This window comes from Planococcus citri, chromosome 3 (genome assembly GCF_950023065.1).
Source record: "Planococcus citri chromosome 3, ihPlaCitr1.1, whole genome shotgun sequence".
Classification (NCBI taxonomy): Eukaryota; Metazoa; Arthropoda; class Insecta; order Hemiptera; family Pseudococcidae; genus Planococcus; species Planococcus citri.
In genome coordinates, this window is record NC_088679.1 from 33,901,943 (window position 1) to 33,927,890 (window position 25,948).

A 25,948-nucleotide genomic window follows, 5' to 3' on the forward strand; every position below is an offset into this window, starting at 1 on the left:
AATCGAGTAATTAAATCGATTATCGAATTACCCTCGAATACATTAACGTAGATAACAACTTCCTGCTAAAATTCTTGGGGTTGTTTATGGGCAATTTCGAGTGTAATTCTTTTAATGAAAAAGGTTACTTTGTTACCTTCGTCGTACATAAATGAATCCGAAGGCGAAAATAAATAACGATAACGATGACGATGAAATATTAAACGTGACACAACGCGATGCGCAAAGGTTACCCAAAAACACGAAAATAAATTTTACTCGAATATTGAACGAACTATCCCGTACACTTTTCCCTTTTTTTTTTCATTTTTTTTTCTCTCTTCGTAGGATTTGTATTTATTAAGAAAGATGTGTGCGCTGTTTCAATATTGCGGTTGAAGGCCATCGCGACCTAGTTTCATGGCTCGGTCAACGCACTCGAATAAACTTTGTTTTTGTATGTTGTAATAGATAGCGCTGCTTGATCGTGGCGAATGTCCGATTACATTGTACGTGAGAGAGAATTGATGCAAGCCGAAGTGAAGGCAGGGTTTCTTTTTTTTAGACGCAGCTTTGGGCGAATTGTTATTCTTAGAAGTTAAAGTACAGTTCACTGTACAGCTTGTAGGTATTTTCTTCTATTTTTTTTTTTTGGTTGTAATTATAAAGCTCGAATTATAACGGTGAACGAGGCGATGTGTGGCGGCGGCGAAGATTGTAGTTGTTAATGTCGTGAGGGAGCTAGATTCTTGGAAATTCGATTATCGGCCTGTGAATAACCGAGTTATATGGAAGTATGAATAGGATCCGCAATTGGCAAGAGTGTTTTCTTTTTTTATTTTTTTAATTAGATTTTTCTCGTAAAAGAACACCGTTATATATATTATGAGTTATATGCAAAAAGGAAATATTAAAAATTGATTTAATAAACTACCTATGTATGTTTCTTTCACACGTACAAATATGATAATTACATAAACGAGGAAAAAGTACCTACCATAATTGAAGAGGGTAAATGGTGGGAAGGGGGGTTGAAATATATCACGCAGAAGTACATATTACTCGTAAGTAATACGAATTCCAGTACACGTGTCGATATAAAATATGGATAAACAAAGAATAATAATTCGTTACGACGAATATATTTACTAACAATATTTACAATTAATGTGTGTGCGTGTGTGTGTGTGTGTAAACGACGTAAGCAACCTAAAAAACATTTCTCTAATTACGCGAACTCATCATCGTTTAGTATAGAAGAAACTTTTTTTAAAAAAACAACGCGGTTTAGTAAAACTGTGTGTGTCCTCATTAATATCTAGTAATTTTTTTTCCAATCATTTTAACGTTGGTATTTTGTTTTTGTGTGTTACAGGTACGTGTACCGTAGTCGATGACATTTTTAAAATCAATATTTCAACTTGTAGCCGTAAGTTGATACTTTACTAAGTAAATAAACGCCTGCCTATTGAGAACACCAACTGTATAAATAGATATTGGCGGTATTTTAGGCCTACACAGGTCTAAATTTGGGTTAATACTGTGGATGAATGGAAAATCTGGAGTTTGGTTTTTGGGTTAAGTAGCGGTTGATGGGATGGAATTGAGAAGAGAATTTGGAGCAGGAGTTTTATAGAAAATGGATTTGTGAAAAGGTTCTTATTATGTAGAAGGGTAGGTATTCTTTGATTGAAAAATCAACTTGTTTGTGAAGAAAGGAGAGGAAGGGAGCAGAGACAGGTTGGTTTAAATTTATGTTTTTTTTTTCAACAATCCATGAGCTATTCGCTGATTGCAAGATATTTTTTGCATTTGCTTTCATCATACTTATTGGTTGATGGTTGCACTGGTTGCTAATTTCGCTTTTAAAAATCAACTTGAAGCTGATTTCTCATTTCATGATCTTTTTCTTAATTTTCATATCAAGTAGAATGTACTTACTACTTTTATTAAAATGAAGTCGAAAAAATTTCTCGTTGATTAGAACATTCAACTGAAGAACTTTCAATGGAATAATCAACGTAATCTCACTTTAGACATGTAGCAATGTAGCATCAATTTTTTGTTTAAATTCTGATTTTTCAGTTCCAGTTCTTGTTGATAGAAAGCTGCCTGATTTTTATAAAATTGGATTCAAAAAATAATTTATTGCACCATTTAAAAATTGTTTGGAAATTTTTTATGAATCCTGCTTTAAAATTTCAAATCTTCATTGAGAAGAAAACAGCTGCCTGTAATATTTTCAAATTTGGCGCCAAAATATTATTGCTTAGCATTATAAAAATACTACCTACTCGTTAATTAGATCTTCGAAAATACTACTCGCTAATTACAATAGAATTTTTTCACCCTTTGCGCAAAAACTCTAAAAAAATACATATAATACAGGGTGTCTACCAGGTCGCTATAGCGTTAAAAGTCGCGAAAAGTCGCGATTTTGAAAATAGGGCGCTAAAGTCGCGAAAAGGTCGCGATTTTCGCCAAAAATACCAAAAAGTCGCTATAAATTGTCCAAACTTCAAATTTTAAAAACTTTTCTTATTTTTAGTTAATGGCGATTTGGAAATTATTTTTTTTTGGGGGGGGGGGGGGTACTTTTAACTGAAAAAAAGTCGCGAAAAAAAGTCGCTAAAAGTCGCTATTTTTGAAAATTAAATTTTGGTAGACACCCTGTAATACCACAGATTTGGAGTCCCTAATAAATCTTCAAGTATTATTTTTTTTAGAAGTAGGCACCTACATAATGGTTGGGAAAAGGGTGGGAATGAGAATGGAGAGGCTCATTTGCTTTTTTGAAAAAATTAAAAATAAAATCGCGAAATCAAGTCAAAAAAACTTATGAAAATCGAAGGTACCAGACTTATTTTTGGTGCACCCTTCCCCCCCCCCAAAAAAAAATTTCATACATTTTCAACGTCAATGAATCAAGCGGGTTTTTAAAAAAATTGATTTTTTTAAACTTGAATTGAATTTTTTCAAGATTAACATGGAAGTGAAAAAAAATGAAAAAATTCAGGTGAAAAGAAATTTGGTGAAAATTGAAGGTTTCAGATGTATTTTTTGTGATCTTCATCTCCAGCTCTTCATTGAAACTTCAGAAGTTCAAAATTTTTAAAAGATTAGGTTATTTTTCATAAAAATTGATATGATTTTGAACTTTTGATTTGTTTTTCTAACGGATTATCCAAATATGGGTTGATTAATTTTTCATTTTAATCTTCTTTTTTTTTTGCATAATTATGGCTTTTTGGTTGTGATATTGCATATTAATCATTTTCTTGACATATTTCATTTTTTAAAGTAGGTATTGTGGTTGTTATAATGTTATTTAAAATTTTTCCTTTTTTTGGGTCCATTTTTTAAATAGGTATAGAAAATAATTTTCAATTTTGCATAATTTTCTATTTCTCATAAAATTATTCGTGTAAGGATTTTTGCACAAAAATTCTAAAAATGTTGAAAAATTTGTCCAGGAAATATTTTTTAAAAATAAATTGCGATTGTTTTTAAAAAGAAATAGTAAACCCTAATTTTTATAAAATTTAATGTGGTCTCACTGCCTGATGAAAATTGTCAAAATTCTGCATTAATTCGTGTTATGAAAATTCCAAAGATTACGGTGTTTGAATCTCGTAAAAATATTATTCGTTTCTTAATGCTTATTATTTTCAATCGAAGTCTCTATTTATAAAAAAAATTTAGCCTTGATAAAGGCTAACGGCTTAGATACGAATATTGAAAAAAATAAATAAAAACGAAAACAAACGCAAAACGTTGTCAAAACATGGCCATTATTAGATTGCCACACGCGCTCAACGTTGAAAACCGACCGAGCGCCTTAAAATTTCCAATCAGGCATTACGCAACGTAGCAACGGTAATAAAAATGCATAACCAGCGCCGTAAATACGCACACCGGCCTACGATATGTTTCGTCGGGTGCGCACCCCGCACCTCCTCAGTCAGGTGGTTGTTTGGTATCGGATAAATGGTAAATTCCCCAGTTACCAGCTTCACGTGCGACTCTGGCTTTCGGATTAAATTGAAAATAAGCCTCGAGCCGAAAGTTGCAACTTTTTTCCCCATCTTGTACACGAGTACCTATACAACCTACGTATAAGTTGAAGTGTGTAACGATGGATGGGTTTTTGACGAAAATAAATCCACGGGGTGGTCAGGTGGTCTATGGGTATGAGTATGAGGGTAAACAGGACGAAGGAACTGGCACAGGTGCTTAAAATTCGACACGTGTATCGAGAAGTACGAGTAATTGGTCGAATGGAAATAACGCCTCGCTTTTTTCTTTCTTTTTCTTTTTTTTTTTACATAACGACGGGTAAAAAGTTTTTAGATTTGTGTCCTTTGTGTGAAATACTGGTTATCTAGCGAAATGTTGAACGGCGAGGATGTGGAGCGAAATTACGCGAGGGTTATTGTACTTTCGAACCGTGCACATGACCCCTTTCTCGGTCATTCGCACTGTGTTCTGGCTGCTTGTGTCTTTTTTCCTCCTCTGACGTGCTTTGAACTGGTGATGGCGATGGCTGCGCGGTGGTATCCCTTCTACCTCGACCTATCGGATCTGTTATTGTGGCCGTCGGTAGTGTTACGTTTTTAGCTTATGTTAGTGTATTACGAGGACGCGAATTACTCGGTAATAGACTACACGTATATGTACATATATTCTACCTCCACCTACCCGTCTATCTGCCTATCTACTTACCTACCTACAAGGTTTATTGTATGTAGGCTGCGCGATGATACAACCGAAGAAAGAGCTTTTGTGTCGTTGACTTTTCGTTCCCCATGTTGACTAAGTGCTCCCCTTTTATATTTTTCGCAGAACGACGTATAATTTTAAAATTCAAGTGCTCGACTACTCGATGCTATTTTTTTTTACACAAATAACGAAAAAAAGAAGGAAAATGTGTACTATTTTTAACGAGTGTACTCGTAATACTGATTATATAAACGATTACGCGGTTAAACGACCTGATAAGAAATTTCAAATGAGGGTTTCCCCGCCGTATCCTCATCGTTGACCTGTGGAATGCTTTTATAGAACAAATAGACCAAAATAACGTAGTTTTTTCTTTAATCGAAGTGAGAGTTTTTTTTCCATCGTCGTTAATTAGCGACATGAGTATATAATGTATTGAGATAAACTTGCTAAATATCGAGTCTGTGTAATGTTCGTATCGTGGTTTAACCTTCAAAATATAACAGAGTGAAATGAACTTTTAAGAATGCGGCCCCCGCAATATGGGTTTAATTATTACACCCGTTAAATTATTTTTTAGAAATTGAATACTCAATGGTAGAATTACGTGATCGTCTGGGTTTCAAAAAGAAATTCTGATGTGTTCGTGGCTTGCACTTTTTATTTTTTAATTTTTTTTCTTAATACCCATTTTCAGTTTTTTTTCAAGCTTTAGATAGAGAATTTCGTGGTAAATCACGAACTTGATATTTTTTATTTTTTCACGGGTGAATTTTTTTCTGAAAACAACTAATAATTTGTGATTCTAAGAAAATAATTTTTCAAACAATTATCTTCATTTTTATTTTTCAAAAACTTTTATGAAACGTTATTTGAAAATTTTCGAACAGAGAGAGGGATAAGACGAAGGGAAGAAAGTGAATTAATCGAGAAATATTTTGAAATAATTTTTATAGTGATTACCTATTTCCTTGAAACATGAACTTTGTTTGTAACAGACGAATTAAATTTTTTAATGGAGTTATTTTCGCAAACAACTACACATATTTGCATGTTATTTTTTTTTCGCGTAAAATAAATAAAATGGATAATTAGTTTTCACCGACTTTAGAAGTCGTGTTCTAAACCTTGAAAAAAGAGTCGCTCAACACAGTAAACAGAAAAAAAATGATAAAGAAGGAAAACAGATAAAAAAAAATATGACCGATACAATTTAATTATCGAGCAGGTGAATGGAAAACGTGTTTTATTTTAGGCGACGAGGCGAACAAAATTTTTAAAAAATATTGACTCGGTGAAAACACAATTTTTCCAAGGATTATTCGAGTTCGAAAAAAATATTCAAACCTCAGAATATTTGGTATATTTTTTCCTCTAAAAGAAATAAATAAAAATCCAAAATTCTGATTTTTGAAAAAAAAAATTATTTTTCATAAGCATAGGTACGTCTCTATTTTTAGAAATTCCAAAGCAAAAAACTAAAATCTAAAAATTGTTCAAAATTGATTTAAAAAAATTATTTTATGATTTTATGAAAAATATAATTTTTAAATGTCAAAAAAGTTCTCAGCACTTGAAATTAAACCTAATAAAAATAACTTGAGCTATAAAAAAATATTTTAAAGTCCAAAAAAAATTCTACAATTTTTCTAGCGTATTAGAAATTTGTGAAAAATATTTCCCCCGTGAAAATAAAATTTTCCAGCCCCAAAACTGCCGAGAAACGCCTTCAAAAAATTTTCAAAACGAAAAAAATGAATAAAATTGTCTCTAAAACGTTGAATTTTGTAGAAATATGTCTCGAACCGATTATATTTCTCTTAAAAATAATCGTATTAGGCGTAAAAAATGTTAAAAAATTATTTGTGAAAATTTTGAGGAAAAAAAATTTCTGTAGCAGAGCGTGGTTTCGATCCACGGACCTCTGGGTTATGGGCCCAGCACGCTTCCACTGCGCCACTCTGCTTACTGCCGGCGTAGGGCAGTTTAACCGCTATACAAGTGTTACCTAGCAACGTATCGTGAACTCGGTAGCATTGTAGCGGGTAAAACGTTCTTGAAAATGTTGTATATGGTTTAATGAACTTGAATTCGATGTAAGTTTGTATTATGCTCTTTGTTGTAAATAAGTTTCGGGTTAATGAAACGATTAGTGCTTGGAAAAGTTTCCACATTGAGGCATTGAGATTTTTCATTGTGTAGGCATAGGCTATATAGGCTTGTGTTAATGGTTAATGCGCATATATCCAAACCCTCACACATTAGAGCACCTTCACTGAACGAACGTTCAGAAACGTGATTCAAGTTCTTATCATAACTTCATAAATCATAACACAAGTTTTAAAGACGCATTATTTTTACTTTACAGCAACTTGCGTGCGAAATTATTAATTATTTTATTTTATAGACTCGAAAATTTTCAATGATAGCCTACACACGTAATAATTATTGCCATGAAACAGCGAAGTTATAATTTTTTTTACACTCGAAATACTCAAATTTAGGCTACTATTCTATTCTATTTTACACTACGCAACCAATGAATCAAAATTATCGAAATATTACGTAGATTATTAAATGAAGTTTACCAGGAGGAAAAGGTACTCAGCTATTGTTGCACTTGGCCGTTTATAGGTACATATTATTATATATAATATATTGAACTATTGAAATAATAGATTACTGTACTCGTAGTTGGCGTAATATTTCCGCTAAATTCGTTCGATACATCAATCAACTGAAAGAAGCAGTACTGTTCGCCATTTGTGATGCTAATTGCTAAATATTTGTACTTTGATCGAAGTGAAAGACATGGGGTGATGTACTGATGTACGTAGAACTTGGAAGTTGAAAAAACAAAAACCCTACTTGCTGACCATTATTTTGCTCTCTATTTGGAGGAGTATTATTCTTTTCAAAGGAAGAACACCACGAAATGATATTATTATCCACAGTTTTATTAATAATCATTTCCTTCTATCGAAAATCGAAATTAATTAAGTAAATTCCATTGCAGGTCAGCTGGTGACTTAATTTGTATACACTGTAAAGTAAAACGCAGCATCGGACATCGGATAAGTGATAAAAATGCTCTAGGGTGGTCGCATTCAGCGGAGAACGATATTTTCCATACTTTTCGCTAGGAGGTGCTCTAATGTGTGAGGGTTTGGATACATGCGGTTAATGCATGCTTGTAAGTTGTGGGTAGGCTAGGGAGGTTATCGGTTTAAATTTTTTTTTCTCAGAATACCTACTTATTTGTAGATAACGAAATTGTTCTAAAAATTAATCAAATATTTATTTGTGGAAATTTTCCACCCGTTTAAATTGAATTTTCAATATATTCTTTTCCTCGAACTTAGTAGATATAAATAAGCCTCGTGTAGGCAATATTGATATTATGAAGATGCACTTATCTGATTTTTGATTTCTGATTTCTTCGAAAGTTTTCATTCACAGCTGTGATGATATCGATGTGATTTTCAAACTGCAGCATGATGTTCGATGCTTGTAAATAGGATTTTATATTAATCTAGGTACCTATCTAAATACGAGTATGTATTTATGGATTGTAAGTATCAATGTATCATTTTGTGAGTTAATCTATACCGAAGATAATTTCAATCAAATTCGTTGAATATCGAAAACACGCGGATTTGAAATCGCTCGTGTTATGTGTATAAATGTCGGGATACTTGAATGATAATTTTTGAAAATATGTAATTCAAAAAGTAGGTATCTTCAATACCTACTATTCGCAAAGTTTCAATTAATTTTGCTAAAAATTTTGTTCTTCGAGTTTTCTCTCGAGACTGTCCACTTTGACAATTTCGACCTTTTTTAATGGTGAGGTGCATGTCACGAATTATTTTTCACCATTTGATGGGCTTGAATTTCATGATGAGGTGAAAGATGAATTTATTTTTCGACAAAATCTTTTACTACGAGAATACGAATAAACATTTTATGTGAAACATAGGAGAGGGAGGAGTCGAAGAAAATCATCTTCATATGCAAGTTGGAATTCAAAAAATATGATTTCTTTCCACTGAAAACAATTTTAACACAAAATATAGGGTAAACAACTGCATTTTTTTGACTGAAAGTAAGTCATCAAAAATTTCTGTGGTTTCAGCCTCAAACTTTGCACGTTTCAGTGACTTCACCCCTTCTTCCTTTCTCCATTCCTCATAATTTTCTGGCCAAAACATGCCATATTGAGATGGATATTATGGTGTATGATTAGCTAAGGTCACTTTTACTACTATAGACTACCTTTAATGTCTGATATAATACCTCGTGTATGCTGTATGATAGCTTTTATTATGTATTCTTATCACTTCTGTTATGGTTACATTGTTTCTAATGCAGGGTGTAATTGCGATATGCGAGGAAGGCATATGTATGTAAGTCGACAAAATTGTTAATCAGACATGCATATAAACGAGGTAGTGAAATTTCACCAGTAATTTTCCACTCTGCTTTCTCAAATTCGTTATGTTGCTTCCAAACCTATCTACCATATCTGCCATTCACTTCGAGAGACATTTAACAATAATATGGCGCGATTTAATCCAAAGTCAAGTGTGCACCTAACTGTTAAATGATTCGGAAAACCCGTGGATAGCGTGAGGAGGAAAAAAAAGCGAAAGAGAAAGAGAAGAGAGAGATATGGCTGGCTGTTGTGCTGCGTTATGGTTATGGTTATGGATGGAAGCGGTGTAGAGAAAGAGTTGTTGAAAACCTACACAGCAACAGCGCCACTGTCTTTGCATTATTGAGCTAGGTCAGTGAACTGCATGTTGTTTGCGAACAAATAACTGTAAATCAAACTACGCAACAGCCATCAACGTGTATATCGTGTATATACGAGTATGTACATATTATAGTATAGTAGATATGGAAAAAGAGAAAAAACACTCGCAGAGGGGAAAAAATTAGAGAAACTTGTAAAATTTTGATAATTTTAATATGACAGAATGCCACGCAAGCTATGACGGTGGTTATGACCTGAAAATAGTTGACAAAAAAAATAATACAGGTGTGCGAAATGAAATGTACCTAATGCTATATACAACGAGGTAATTGTAACTGTTAAGATTTAGTGTAGGTATAAGTCTTTGCTTGGAATTAGTCAACACGATTAATGGACGTGTACGAACAAAGGCGAACAAATTTATTGAGTACGTTCAACTTTCATTTGGCCCGATGTTTATTCAGGGTATTTACGATTACGTTTTTACACGTAAATAGCGCTGACGTGCGTTTTTGTTGAGACTTTTTGGCCATCGGACAGAATTTTTCTACGGAGGTGAACTTGGAATGGGGGGTGTGAAGAGAGGTGTCTAAATTTGTTTCTGGTGTGGTGGGTTTATCGGTCATTGTGTTTATTGATGTTTATTTTTTGTAGGGGTGTTGATAGACTTGGAGGTAGGAAGGAGTTAAGGTTTTCTGAGGTGATTAGGAGCCATTCTTGCTTGATTGTAAGGGGAATATTTGAATCAAAATTTGAAAATATCAGGCTGAAAGTGAAATAAAATTTGAAATTAGCTCCTCGCGTCACACTTGTGAGGTTTAAGTGACTCAGTATCAAAAAAGTAAGTTGAAATTTGAAATCAGCGCCACCAAAAACCTAATAAAGCATAGGTCACTCGAAATTTCCGAATTTTTTAGAATTAGGAGCTGATTATGAAGCTCAATGGGCACGTATCAAAAAATTAAGGCAAAATTCGAAATCAGCGTTATCGAAAACATAGAAAACGATATGTCACATGCGTTTCAACTTTTTTTTCAAAATTGACCAAATTGGGGAGGGGGTGACATTCCTTCAATGTTCTGGGATTCTACCATGAAACATAGTCAAACCTCTTTGATGTGAAAAGATCAATATTTCGATTTTTTTTTTAATTTTTCAATTGTATGGCATATTTTTGAAATGAGAGTTTGGATATATCTTGTACTAACCCTAAAGGGGGTTTGCCTCCCTTAATTTTGGTCAAATTTTGAAAAAATAAATGAAATCATGTGACATCTCGTTTGTTTGGTTTTCGATAGCGTTGATTTCAAATTTTGGCTTATTTTTTCGGTACAAGCCCCCCCCCCTAGGCCCCACAAGAAATCTCCGAATTGAAAAAAAAATGAATATTCGTGTGACCTATGGTTTGTTAGAGTTTTTGAGGTGCTAATTTCGAATTTCAACGTATTTTTTCAATCTGAGCTTCTCGGACCCCGTAATACATAATAAATTTTCTTAGAGATTTTTAAACCTATCCATTAGAAGAAATTTGTAAACCCTAAAAGACCAAAATAACGAGGAAATTATTTGGAGGTCAGTTCACCCCTGCAGATCGACCTTTCTAGCCAGCCTGAAATTATATAAAATAGACTATTGCTGGAGGAAGGAAGTCTAATAATCTAACCGAATTCATTCTCGATTGGGACACATTATAGTGCTACATACGTTGATAGGATAAAACAAAGACCACATTCCAGCGATTATTTTCGTTAATTTAAGACAAAAAAGAAACAGTTATCCATTAATGGAGCTGGAATGTGAATGTGATTTAATAATCTCTCGTAATACTATATTCTAACGGGCTAGCGTGAAAAAACAAAGTGAATGATTCACCAGCAGTCACCACATCTTTGAAAACATCTTCAGTATAGGTACCCCGGTCGACCTCTGTTCCACAATACGTACAGCATCTCACAACACTGGATGTTTTGGAGAAACCAGACACAGATGTTGAATTTATTTCTACATAATGTTTTTTCCCTAATATTTTTCATGGATGTATTGTGAGTTGTATATTATGGAGGATTATCTTCAGGTACATGTCTGGCTACGTAAGGGTGCGGTTAATGTATTCTTTCGGGTGTATAGTAAAATACCTTACCTATACTATAATACAGATCACAGGTACGATTGAGAAAATGATTAACGTGTATGTCTGTCTAGCTACACATATATGTACGACTATGGAAGCTGTAGAACCATATAGACCATCTCTGTATATGTGCTGAAGACAACGCAGTCTGGTCGTGTATAGATTTAAGGAATTCATCGCCTATGTGTAAGAGTATAGAGATATATTTATATGTGTGTGTACAAAGTTGCTCTTGTTCAAGAGAGTCGAATTCACCTTCAAACGACATTCGTTACATTATCATTATTTGCGTTCGGATTTGAACCGGTGCGGTGAACGCGCAAATAACGGGTTCAATGACCCGGTTATTTTTTATTTTTCATTTTTCTTTAATCGAAGGGAAAATTAATTTTTCCACGAGTACTTGTCACTCATCTGCCATTACCTTACGTCGATGTTACCTTTTTTTTTTGACGTTATTTACTCCCTCATGGTGTATAGATGGTTTCGTTGTAATTTCCAAGGCTGCGTATTTTTTTTTTAATGGCACGATTTGAAGAAAAAAATACATAAAACCTTGGCAGGCCGATGCCTTTTTTCTCCCCTTTTTTTTAAAAATGGACAACTCAAGGTTATCTTATCTCACCCCCGTACTTAGCCTAGTTTTTTACTTACCCCTTCCGCGTGTCCACCTATCCGAGTGAACTAGGTTATAATAATGCGACCAAGTTTATGATTTCGGCATTTTACACGTTTTGTGTGTGTTTTTTTTCCACGTATTATGATCGTGAGACGAAGGGACAGCGATGGATGGCGTGGCCTTTATTGTACCAGAGTCTTTTATTTATTGATTTATTGTAGCTTGTGCGATACCGCAGCCGCCGCCTTTGTATTGTAATACTTTCTCTTTTACAACGTCTGCGGAATGGGGTTGGTTTTTTTCAATATTTACGATCACGATCGTATAGCACACTATATGCATCGTTCGTGTAGACTTGGTTGTTTAAGGTTTTAGGTTCCTAAGAGGGTTTTTTTTTATAGGTCAAAGTGATTTTTATGTACTTACAGACATTTATTATTAACCCTTTTTTTGTCAAATTTATGATAAAGTATTATAAAAGACTGTCTTTTTTTCATTTTGTTTATAAAAAAAAAAAAAAAAACGTTTGAGTATGTTCCGACGTTATGTCGAACCAGTTCAATAAAACGATAAAAGAGAAATTCAACGAGGGTTAAAATTGTTCCAGAATGGATGGAAAAAAATTCCTCGGTATTTGAGTGATTCTCATTGTGTTTGGATTTAAAAAAAAAAAATGTGTGTTGTTCATTTTGAGGTACCTACGTACATAGATATATGACTGGAGCATGAAATGGAAAGATTTTTTTAGTCTGGAACGTGAGGGTTCTTTCGGCAAGTTTTATTCCTTTTATTTTTTTGATGGAATGGCTACGTGTATTTGAGAGTAGAAAGAGAGGGAAATGTGTGATGAAATGTGGATATTTTAACATTCTGCTGAACCCTTAATTTGGATTGAATTTAAATCATTATTTTGAGTGATTGTTATCATTAGTTGATGAAATGAGCTCCTTACTAGAACAATAAAAATACGAAAAATTATTTTCAAGTGGGATGGAGAAACGAAAATTTATTTTGTGCCCATTTTCTCAGATCAAGGTAGGTACCATTTATTCATTTTTGAAGGGCATTGTTCAATTTTATGATCATAATTTTAATCCCAATGCTACTTCAATTACGAGCCTGAGTCAGAATCGCAGAAAATCTTTTGTCAAGAAATGAGGCGAACAAAAGGTCAACGAAGCTGAAAAAAATTGGCCTACTTTTTGTAGAAAATTTAGTCCAGAGTTGAATAACTTCATATTTTCAGTACAACTTTTTTTGAAAATTCAAAAAAAAAATACAGGAAATATGATAATTGTTTATTTTAATGAGCGAATTCGTGTCATTCTCGTATACTTGCGTAATGATGATAAAAAATTACGTTGAAAATGAAATAAAAAAAATTATCGTTTAAATAGAAATAAATGAAACTTTTTTTGAATGAAATTGATAAATTGACGAGTGAGTCAATTTTTCAACCTACTTCGCACTGTGATTTGCAAATTAGGAGTTAATTAAACGTAACGATGAAATTAAGTATTAATTTACCCGAACAAAAAAACGAGCCAAAATTCGCTGTTTGAAATATTAAATGATATAAAAATGAATTTTTCCTCCCAAAATTATATTTTGAGTAGTCTATTTTTTGCATCTTTAGACCATCACAAACCTATTTATTATTCTCGAAGTGAATTTCATCCATTTTAGTTTTCAATGAATTGAAGATTCACTTTCGATTACATCATTTTTTTCCATGATCGTTTTTTCGCTTTTAACCTCACGTATCTATATTTAGGTCTTGAGTCGTAATGTGCTTTCTTCCCCCATCGACACATTTTATTCTTATTTTTTTCCTTTCGGTCAACTCTAGTATAACCATTTACTTAATACATCTAAATAAAAAAAATACTTTTAAAAAACCAACCACATCCGCGCACACAAAAGCTAATAAAAAACGTGTCTGTCCATCACACGGGGATGCATTATACAAACAATGTGATTTTTTTGTGCTTCTTGTTCGTTTACGATACCCGACTAGTAAAATCATCCCTTCGCGGTCGAGTTGAAAAAAAACAATTCATCTTGGAACAAATGTATTAAGTGTTCACTTTCGATTTTCAAGGCTTAAATGATGTTGGTTTACCCGTTTTTAGAATGTTTTTGTCAACTTCGAAAGGGAAAAAGGCGAACAGATACGAATCGTGAAAAGAAAAAGAAGGCCACAAAAAAAAACAAAACCTCGTTTTTACAAAATAATGCAAAAGGTTTGTTTTTTTGTTGTCGAATTGCGCGCTGTTTTAAGACGATACGAGGGAGAGAAAGAGTGAGATGGATAAAGGGGGATGAAAAAAACTCATCTCAAGACAAGTGTAACGGTATTCCAGCGTAGTATTTAAATAAATAAAAGCAAAAGTACGCGTATTTTGTACAATGGGTACAGTTATATTGCGGGCGGAAAACATTGCGTGGCCAAGTAACGGAATTTTCGCTTCGAAATTCGGGTAATCTATTTTCAAGGTTGATATGTTTTGTTTATGTTTTCTGAACGAGTTTACATAGCAAAGTAAGGTACCCAATATAGGGTTGCGAGAGAGATTTGGGAATAGAAATTCTGGTTTGGAAATCGAAATTGGAATTCGTATGTTGTAGGAGAGAACAGTGTGGTGGATTATTTTCAACATTATTGGTACGGGTGTAGAGGTAAGGTATCGATCGTGAACCCTTTTTGTACATAATTTTAGCAAAGGTTGAAACGTTTCTCTTTCTCTCTCAACATTTCAATGAACCCTCTTATCAAGTCCTCGTACACGGCGCACGATATCGCCAAATAATAAACTAATAATAGTGCGGCGAAGGTCACTGCTCTTATCAGTCTCTTTCTCTCTCTCTCTCTCGAGTGTATTATTGTGCGCTCGAGTACGAGTATCGAGAATGTTAATGCTCTTTCTTTTTTCCTTTTATTTAAAGCATAAAAACCGCATTCCCAGGTCGATAATCTAACTTATAATGTAACCGAATCGCAACTGATACCTTGGTACCTTACAGATGTTAATTACCTTTGATGGATGAATTGGATGATTGAAATGTTTTTCAAGCAGAAAGAGCTGCTCGAATTGCAAGATTGGTTATTGAGATCGTGCAATTTTTATAGTGAGGGAAGGAAGGTTCAAAAAAGAGTTCAAAAATGAGGCAAGGAACGGTTATTTTGAGCTGAGAAAATATTAGGTACCAAAAAAGAGTAAATTTTCATAATTGGTTCCCATATTATATTTTCAAAAGATAAAAGAACCATTCAGGTCTGGCCAGATGGGATGGGGTAAGGGGGGACTGGGAAGCATTTTTCTTCATTTTTAAAAAAACTGAAAAAGTTGAGATAAATTTTAATTTTAAATTGAAAAATAAAGAAAATTTTTCATTCAAATCGATTGAAAATGTTGATATAGGGGAGGAGAAGGGGAGGAAGGTCAAAATTTTATATTTTCAAAAAGAACTAAAAAAATTAAAATTCTGAGTGATGGAAAAAAATATGAAAAATTCCAGAGTTTAATGAAAAGAATTAAAAAAAAGACTTTTATACAGTTTTGGCAAAAAAGTAAGAGTTTTAGCTGGAAATTTTTTCCAGTGTTTCAGTTTGGAGGAAGAGAGGAGGTCAAACCTTATTCAAGTCAAAATTTTTCATTTTCAAAGAGAACTAGAAAAAATTGAAAAAATGAACAAACAGAAACTATATTCAAAAGTGTATTGAAAAAATGGAAAAAAATCATGTAAATTCATATCTCATCTTTTTTTTCTTCGAAAATCACTTTCCTTCATTTTTGAGAAAAATCCAAAGCCACAGACAGAATGTAGGAAAGGTGATTCTTGAATGGGGAAAAAATAAGCTATGAATTTACAATACTTTTTTCCATTTTTTCTATACTCTTTTGAATAATTTCTGTTTAAATATGGAAAATTTTGAAGTTTATATTGGAAAAATGAAAAAGATTTTTATACAATTTTGGCAAAAAAGTAAGAATTTTAGGTCAGGTGATTTTTCGCAATGTTTCAGTTCGGAGGAAGAGAGAAAGTCGAAATTTATTCAAGTCAAAATGAGTCATTTTCAAAAAAAAAAATTAGAAAAAATTGAAAAATATAAACAAACAGAAATTATTCAAAAGAGTATAGAAAAAATGGAAAAAAGTATTGTAAATTCATAGCTTATTTTTTCCCCATTCAAGAATCACCTTTCCTACATTCTGTCTGTGGCTTTGGATTTTTCTCAAAAATTAAGGAAAGTGATTTTCGAAGAAAAAAAAGATGAGATATGAATTTACATGATTTTTTTCCATTTTTTCAATACACTTTTGAATATAGTTTCTGTTTGTTCATTTTTTCAATTTTTTCTAGTTCTCTTTGAAAATGAAAAATTTTGACTTGAATAAGGTTTGACCTCCTCTCTTCCTCCAAACTGAAACACTGGAAAAAATTTCCAGCTAAAACTCTTACTTTTTTGCCAAAACTGTATAAAAGTCTTTTTTTTAATTCTTTTCATTAAACTCTGGAATTTTTCATATTTTTTTCCATCACTCAGAATTTTAATTTTTTTAGTTCTTTTTGAAAATATAAAATTTTGACCTTCCTCCCCTTCTCCTCCCCTATATCAACATTTTCAATGGATTTGAATGAAATAATTTTTTTCAGTTCTCTTTGAAAATGAAAATTTTTGATCCCCCCTCTTCTCCTTCAAATTAGAACATTCGGGAAAATTTCTTACCAAGATTGCATAAAAGTCGCCCTTTTCTTTTTCTTTTTCTTTTTTTTTGATCAGATTTTTCACATTTTTCATCTTTTTCTCCCTCTTTTGGAAATTTTATTTTTTCAAATTTTTCTTGTTTACTTTCAGAATAAAATTTTTTGATTTGAACTGATTTTAACCCCACCCCTCCTCAAATTTCAAAACGAGTGATGGGCTCTCTTTTTTGAAGGGGTGATATTAAGTACTTTTTGCTTTCCTTTTGTGATTTTTCATGATTTTCTCAAGGTCATTAACTTTCTGAGAAATGCTCAGACGATAAGAAAGAGGCCTTTTTCGTCTACTTATGCGAAGAATTTCTCATCAAAAATAGAATGAGTAGGAGTACAGACTGAAAGACGATTTACGCAGAATTGCTGGGATGATCTTTAATTAACCTTTCGATTTTATACCGTCGCTAATATCGTTGAAAAAATATCAACCGTATCTCTTTTGGTTTGTTTGATTTTTCGTCTGAGTATGAAGTACATTTGGGTATGAGTACTCGAAAACGTGACTACCACGACTGCGAGGTTTTTTTCGAGTGTTTTTATGCTCGCTTTAATTATCCTCGTGTACGTAATTGAAAGAAAAGTCGTCTCTGGGTCGTAAATTCGCGTATGCATATAAGCAGTGTGTAAACAGCAGCAGCAGCATCGAAAAATAAGCACACTACGCGTAAAAAGAAGTTACAAACAGATCGAGGAAAGGAGGTGGTAGGTAAATGGGGAAAAAATGTACCGAGTAAGTGAACGAATGTAAATTATGGTAGCAGCGTGTAATTTTATGGCAGTATACCTCGCGGTCGGTGGGTCGTCGGATGCGGGGGGTGTCATAGAGAGCTTTGTCAATTGTCAGTTCAGTATATGTATTCGGTTTGGTTGGTGTTACTTGTACGTACAAAACAAGGGAATTTTTCACGTTGAAAGTTTCATTGTCACGTTGAAAATTTATACCGGGTGGGACCGGGGGGGACGCAGTAAGGGGAAAAAAAGCTGGGCAACGTGTAACGTACAGTAAATGGAAATGGTGCTCGAGCTGAAGAAGTTGCGCAGGGGGCGGCCGGGGGCATAAAGCTAAGGCTAGGGTGGAGGGCGGACGCGGGCGAATACTCGACGTTATCTGTTTTCGTTATTTTGTCGGTCGTTCGCTTTTCCCCGTTCGCCTCGCGTCTCCTATCGCACGACGCTTTGGTTTTATTACTTTTCAAAGCTCGAACTCGTGGCGCAATTTTCATCGTCCTTGAGAAAATTTAGAATATTTTTCAAACACACGCACACACAATCGCAACGACACATAGGTCGGTCGTGTATACCGGGTCAGTGAACCGTCAAGAAGGAGGTCGGCAGACAGGCGCGGGGGAGCGGATAATTTCGAGTGTTTACGGTTCGAAATAAAAATTTTTTCAATCCTCATCACAATGTTTGGCAGGCACGCGCGCAATTTTGCCAATTTTTTTTTCTTCGCAACAGAGGACAATGTTATAACCAGTTCAGCGACACGTTGTTTGTACCAATTCGAAGGTCGATTTGGGACCTCCCAAGCCCCTGGTACCCACTGTCGAGGATTATTTTTTATTTACTGCGAATTTTTTTTCTCATTTTATAGCAGACTAGAGACGCATTTATGTACGCCCGACGAGATACGATAACAAAAATAGTGACACGATTATTTCATCGGTTTGTTTTTCCAAACACGTCTGCTAGTAGTTTCAGACCGGTGTGTATTTTTTACTCGTCCGGATTACTCATTAACGGGAAAATGGCGGGCTTTATGGCTTTTTTTTTATCGTTTACTCGTGGGCGAAATAACTTCGAGGTCTTTGGAAAATATTCGCCGATCGAATCGTCGTTGTTTACTACACGGTGAAATTTTTTTCACCAATTTTCTCGTCTCGCGAGCTTTTTTTTTTTTGCGAAAAGTGTTTATGGTTTACACTTTGTACACGCGAGCTCGAGTTGCACCGCGAAAGAAACAACAACAGTGCAACCTTGTCAACAAATTCCATAATTTTACACGGTGTTATCTTAATTCGTTATACAAGTCCACGTGGGCTTTATTATCAAACGAATTACGACGAAATTCTCGCGCCATTTATTTTTATTAGTAATTCATATATGTAGTAGGAATTTTCTCGTAGCGTATTCAAGGTTGTGCTGCCGAATCGTGTACTCGATTAGAAATTTATATCTAGGGGAGTAGGATTCGATACCATATAGTGAGGTTCTCGTACCCATATATCTCGTAAGCTTCGATGATAATCTTTCGCGTGTAATTTCTCTACTGTATAGTTTAATAAATGAATGTGCTGGCTATGATGAGGACTGAGGAAAGCAACGTGCAGGACCTTGATTGATAACGTTTCGAAGTAATCGTACTCTCTGGTTGTTAGTATACCTATCAATTCCAGGAATAGTTTGATTAATTTTACATCAGTCGTTTAGCTTAATTGAAATAATAATTGGAAATGAAATTGCAAATATTTATATGGATCAAGTATAGCCCTCTAAAGTTGATAATTATAGTACGGTATAGAAAGTCGGAGTGTTTTTATTTATAACGCGCAGTTATAATGGCACGTGGAGCCACATTTATAACTGGAGGACCTTGAAGGGGAATCTGCGATACAGTTTTTATCGCGTTGGATTCAAAATTTTGCGATCAAGGAAATAATTTTTTTCAATTTATTCATCATATGCTTGAAATTATTGCGAATATTTAAAATGTTTTTTTTTTCTTGTATTTTAACAGTTGAATAGTAGATAAAAATAAGAACGACGATGGTTCAATAATGAATTCATAACGAACAGAATTTTTTTTCTTTCAAACTCCGTCTGTCGAGGTTATTGAACTTATTACTTGTAGGTACACGATGACTGAATAGTTCACTTGTTATTTGGATAACTGCTGAAAAACCCTCTTCAAATAGAACAGGTCATCGGGTTACTCAACTTTACCAGATAAAAGAATCGTTCAACGAATATCTTACTATATGAACTGCAGCCATTTACCACCTTGACTTTGAACTCTTATGTTACATCACGTGGTCGTATTTTTTCTTCCACATAAAAATGTACATATCCAGATTTCTGAGCATCACCACTCCAGGAAATACCTACATATAATATTTAGCCCCCTTATTTCATGACTAAATTTCCTAGTATCCGACAGGTTGATCGATAATACCGCATGCAATTCACAATACAACACTAATGACTCAGTGATACCACATACACACAGACTGACCATGAAATACGCGATACACGTGTTTGTAATCATTACTAAACCAATACTAGAAATTTAGCGGTGAAAAACATCGCCACATATAAGATGTAAATAGATATACTTGCCGAAAAAAATAACAGCTAACTGAGTTAATGTGGAAATTTCCTTAATTGGAAAATATTTCGGGTATTTTAAGGTACCCTAGTAAATGTAAGGATGAGTAATATGCTGCAATGTTGCGATATAAGCTTCTCAACTTGTAATTAAGTGTGTCCTTTAGACGTATGCATACGAGTAAGGTAACAATAAGCACTTTTGTATAGATAACGTAGCACTATACATGAGTATGAGCCATGTTAGGAGGGTGCGAGGTAGAGGGAAGCATATTTACCCAAGTACATAAATAAGTATACGTATGTAATAACGTTGCACACGAGGATGATAATGATTGGAAAATAAAAAAAATTACGAATTTTCTTTCGTTAATTAGTCAGTTCGTGCTTTTTGACAGAAAAAATAGCAGTCGAGATTAATTACCGAATAAACGAATAGCTTACCGGAACAAATTTACAGAAAGATGGAGTCTGGATTGGATTTTCTAGCGATGACTCATCGACAATCGGTTGTTCGAAAAATGAAACTGAAATTTCTACGAAAAGGGATTGAGATAAATTTGAGAAATTCAATTTTGCAACAAAAAAAGGTCCTTTGCACATTCGAGTAACCAATGTTACCATCCTCCCGATTGAAGATGGGGAAAAATGATGAGATGACATTTTTTGATGGAAATTGGAATTTCCTATAGGATGGTATAGTTTCATTTTTTCAAGTACCTATCTGAAAATTTGAACCTGTGAAAAAATGACGATTTTTGATAAAATATATCAGTACTTTTTGTGCCCACTGTAAGAAAATTGTGATTATTTGAACGAAAGGCGCGAATAGTGAGGTTATTAGCTTCATTTCTCGTGTGTGTATACTGTATAGTCCATTTGTCTGTAATACACCATTATGATGTTCTGGTAACTTTGTAAATAGCTTATCTTAGGTCAGACAAGTATATAATGAAAATTATATGCTAACTTCGACTTTGAAAATAAGCGGCTAGGTTATCAGGCCGATATCGGGACGCCCAATAATCTTCGTAGCGTGTAAATATCTCTCAGTCGATTAATAAAAAATGAGAGGAAAAAAACTAGACTACTATGTATAGAAGCGGAAACGTCGGATTCTTGCTGCTTTGGGAACAAAAAAAACAGGCAGAATTTGGGTAAAAAAAAATTGCAGGCGATCAGTTCGTTGATTCTCGGGAGTGTGCAAGCAAAAAACACTCATCCTAATGTACAGTAGGTAGACATGTCCCAATGCATAAAAAACTCGAAAATGACCGACGACGATCGTAATACACTCCTTTTACTCGGACAAGTTCCATATAAACGAATAAGAAAGAGTGAGAAAGAATATAAGTGTGAGCGAGAGAGAGAAAAAGAGTAAAGGAGCGAAAAAAAAGAGTACATAAACGCGGACGATTGTTAATTACGAAGCGCGTTACAGTACAGGAAGGAGGAGGAGGAAGAAGTGAGCAGTGAGGAGGGCAGCGCGGAGTGAAGTTATGACGCGGATCGCATTCAGTGAAAGGGCAATAACACGTATATCGCGTACTGGCGTGTTTTGCGGGCCGGGCAAGAAGCGGTGCGGAGCGGGGTGTACAGATCGCGGCGTTGATGTCCTTGGCCGAACGTCCACCGATAGAGTCGCTAGTGTCGTAACTCAGTCAAGGGTAATGAACTTGAACGTTACTACGAACGCGTACGTGTGTAGTGGTACGTTGGGCGTACGTTTGTACTGGTGCACGCGTTTATATGGTGGTTTTTATTGTCTGCGCTCGGGGCGATGGTGTGGGTAAAATGATGGACCAATCGGAGGTCGTCGTTACGGGCGCCGGTTTGCTCTAACTTGAAAAACTAAATCGGCATGCCGTGGTTGTGTTACGTACGTGTGTGTTGTATTAGGACACATTATTACACAGATATCATTAGCTGGCGCGCGCCCGAGCCCGATCCCGTTCCTGTTTTTAAAACGCGTTGAAAAATTTTACTTTTGTTTTTTACTCGCACCTTAGTCCGTGTGGTTTGGTCCGCGTTGTTGTGTTATTATTCGTGTATTTTTCTAATAATTTTTCAATAAAAACGTGAAGTTACTAGTTCTCATATATCGGTTTTGGTTTTCTTCTAAAGCCACACCGTAACGATTGAATTGTATAATAATTTTTCAATGTCGATCTCAATATTTCGGTGCTGGTGTGTTTGGGTGATAAGCTAAGTAGAAAGTGGTGATAACAAAATGAATATTAAACCTAGTTCGCGATCGAGTTGAATACATATTATTTTTCGCGTGTTTTGTAATCTTTCCAAGATCTCGTGCTCGAATTTTTGGTGCCAATTTCGACTATTTTGTTCATCATGTTCTTATACGAAGGAACTGATATAAGGAAGGCGGCTTCGTACGAGTACGAATTCACCAAATCGCATACTAAATCCGATTTCAACGGTAATTTCGATATTTACGATGCTGATTACATGGATGATTACGAAAAGAAGCAAAATGAACCAAAGCTTAACTTGGGTATGTTGTGAATTATTGTGATATCACTTACACCTTGTACTTTAATAGGTATTGTATTGCTGACTTTTGGAGATCGTTTTCGAACACTTTGTAGCAATACTCGAGTAGGTATGATGGTTCGAATACCTTCGTTGTACATTGTTTGATAACCATATCATCGTCATTAAGCGACATGGATGTTTATGATTTCGAGCAGTGTTTTGGTTCAGTGTCACTTCTATACATTATCATATCAGTTATTAAACAATAATTGATAAATTCTCATTGTGTATTGTGTAATATAACTCCCCAGAGTTAGTATTTCCAATAATACAAAAGTGTTTCCTATACATGGTATGTTTTCAGTACAGAAACTATAACTATGTATTCGATTATTGAACCCAGCACCTACTTCGTCATTCGATAGCTTAGTTTTACGAAGTATTTCGTTTAAAATGCAATATCGATGTTTGTAATATTTGATTACTAAGCTTAATTTGTCTTCGAAGCCCAATTTGTCGTTTGCTCGATTGATCTTGATTCGTTGGTTTTATATTTCCACTTTAGTATTGTTTCGTCGTGATTCAAATATTCAATTAATCAAATTATTAAAATATGTTTCGTAGTCCTAACTCGATGTCTTCAATTTCAATAATGATATTATACGTTTCTATCATTGTTTTAGTTTCAAAATTTGATCTCAATTCGTTACTTTACTCAGCCTTACTTACTGTTCAAGTGACTTGAGTTGAGTTTCAACTGCAACGTTTGATCGTTGTTCGTTACCTACTATTCAATCTTGATCAGTGACTTGAGTTTCAGCTTCAAATTTTGATCCTTGTTCGTTACTGCTCTACTTTAATCTGTGACAGTGTGACTTGAGTTTAAACTGCTACTGCAACTTTTTGATCATCGTTCCTTGCTGTATACAATCTCAATCTGTGAGTAGAGTTGAGTTTCAGCTGCAACGTTTGATCGTTCGTTACTGTTTAGTCTTCATCTGTGACTTGAGTTTCAGCTGCAACGTTTGATCCTTATTCGTTGCTATGTTCATAACTTGAATTATGTCAAATGTTTTTGATCATTGTTCCAACACTTTTGGCTTGGCTGCAACATTTGGTACCTACCTTCTAATTCATTACAGCGTCATCTTACCCCTTAACGTCTTAATCAGTGATTTGAATATGTTAATTAATATGTTCTCAATCACTGTTTATGCTGCAACGTTTGATCCTGATTTGTTATTGTCCTAAATCAATGACTTGTTTCACTGCAATATTTCTAATTATTGTTATAATTATGTACTTACCACTTACCGTCTCAAGTGAATCTAACAAAAACTGACTATAATAGACAATATTTTGTTCTGTAAACTCAAATGCTTCCAATCAAACAAACAAAAACCCCAGACTTTTCTTGAAATACATACATGAATTGAGATTCAATTTAATTTAAGTAAATTGATCAGACCTTCGGACCTCCACCTATCTTTCAAGTTCAAGTTGCAAATTCAGTTATTTCTCATGATGAATAAATGAATGTACTAAATTTAATAAGGTATTTAAGGAGGGGGGATTGATCTTTTAATATGCATAATGAATAGCACCTAAGCTGATGATAACCATGTATTCGATTATCGAACCCGTTGACCAGTCTGGCATTCAATCGTTTAGTCTTATTCCTACATTTAATTCGTTATAGTCTTGAACTGTCTCATGAAAAGAGATCACAGCCATCACAGGAGTGAGGGGGGCAAGGAGAGGTAAAAAGATCGAATTAACAACACGAACCAGAACGACGATGCGAATTACATATTCTAGTATATTTCAAGGCATTAATAAAATACAAACTACTTCCTTTTCATTTATCATTTCCTTTTCATCTGGTTAGACGATTAGGCGAGCTGGTTGCGGACATGTATCAAGGCTACAATATAACTACTAATTTTAGGTGAATGAATTCATGGTAACGCGGTTGTTGGCTGCATGGCTAGGCTGGTGCCTGGTGCTGGGTGGTGGTGGGCTGTCGGGTAGGTTGTTGGTATTGGAATATTATATAAAGCTCGCGAAGCTGAAGGAAACCCGACCGACGACGCGACGTCCTTTTGTGCCACAGCCATGCAGACCTATTACATTATTGGCGCGTAAATTTTTCAACAAAACAAAAAAATAGTATCGATATGACTGTTGCAGTAGGCCTTGAACCCAACCAAGGTAGAAAATTTTACACGCGCTGTACGTGGGTCGTGGGTATATAAATGTATAAGCTAATATGGTGGCATGGCATGATACTGGTGCCGTACACTGTATAAATGTGCTGTGTACTCGTACTGAGACCGAGTAACTATAGGTATACTATGCGAGAATTTTTCTTTCTTTCGTTTTTTTTTTCTTTCTGTATGTATGTACCTAATACTGTGCACAAAGTGAACAAGAGAGGAAAAAAAACGTGTTTGAAATGTTTCCAATTCGTTCCATTCTAGTGTCGTAAACGTTACGTTGAACTCGTAACCGCGAACTGGCGATAGATGGTGCGGCGTGTAACTTGTAATCAATGTCACAGTGTTTCAAGGGTGTTTGTATGTTGTGTGAGTGAAAAATTGATTGTTGATAATGCGAGCGAATTGTAAAATCCAACTCTGGATGATTCACTCTTATATGTGGAAAATATTACCTGGTCATGTACTATAGAGAGAGAATGCACAGTCTAGAATCAGGAGACGATTCAGATAGGTTATCTAATCACACAGAAATTTTACTGCATGTGCACAAATGAGAAATAAATCACGGTTCGTTACCTCTTCGTATCTCTCTTGTTCTCTCACTCGACACCAGTGTCTCCTCTAAGTCACCTTTTCATTTAAAATCGTCGCGAGTTCGGATGATAATCACAACGACAAAAATTAGCCTTCAGATACAGGTGTATGTCGTTGGAGGTTTTTGAGTGATGCTTAAATATTTACAGTTTACACACACCGATAATACCACCTACGATACTTAACGCGTGCAAGTCGTTAACATGTGCTGAACGAATGACTATAGGTATAGTAAATTTCGCCAGCGAGAAACTGCTAAGCGATGAAATTTCCTTCGGACAACTGTTTGCGCTATAATAGGTTTGAGGAGGTGCTAGTAAAATTGAAGCTTGAAGGTCTTCGAGTGATAA

General features: G+C 34.6%; 1 protein-coding gene and 1 non-coding gene across 5 annotated transcripts in view; one reads left to right on the forward strand and one right to left on the reverse strand.

Moving 5' to 3' along the window:
* LOC135841326 (nuclear hormone receptor E75-like) overlaps positions 1-25,948 on the forward strand; it is a 177,178-nt gene that overhangs the window by 112,137 nt on the left and 39,093 nt on the right. The window contains exon 1 of one of the 4 annotated variants that reach the window (XM_065358235.1): positions 22,208-22,804. The exons of the other annotated variants lie outside the window; for them this stretch is intronic. Within the exon in view, the coding sequence (XP_065214307.1) occupies positions 22,642-22,804 (163 nt within the window). The 5' untranslated portion in view covers positions 22,208-22,641. Of the gene's footprint in view, positions 1-22,207; positions 22,805-25,948 lie in introns of those variants that run through there. 4 annotated transcript variants of the gene reach the window in all.
* On the reverse strand, positions 6,593-6,664 carry TRNAM-CAU (transfer RNA methionine (anticodon CAU)). Its single transcript has one exon. It is a non-coding gene; the product is annotated as a tRNA-Met (tRNA).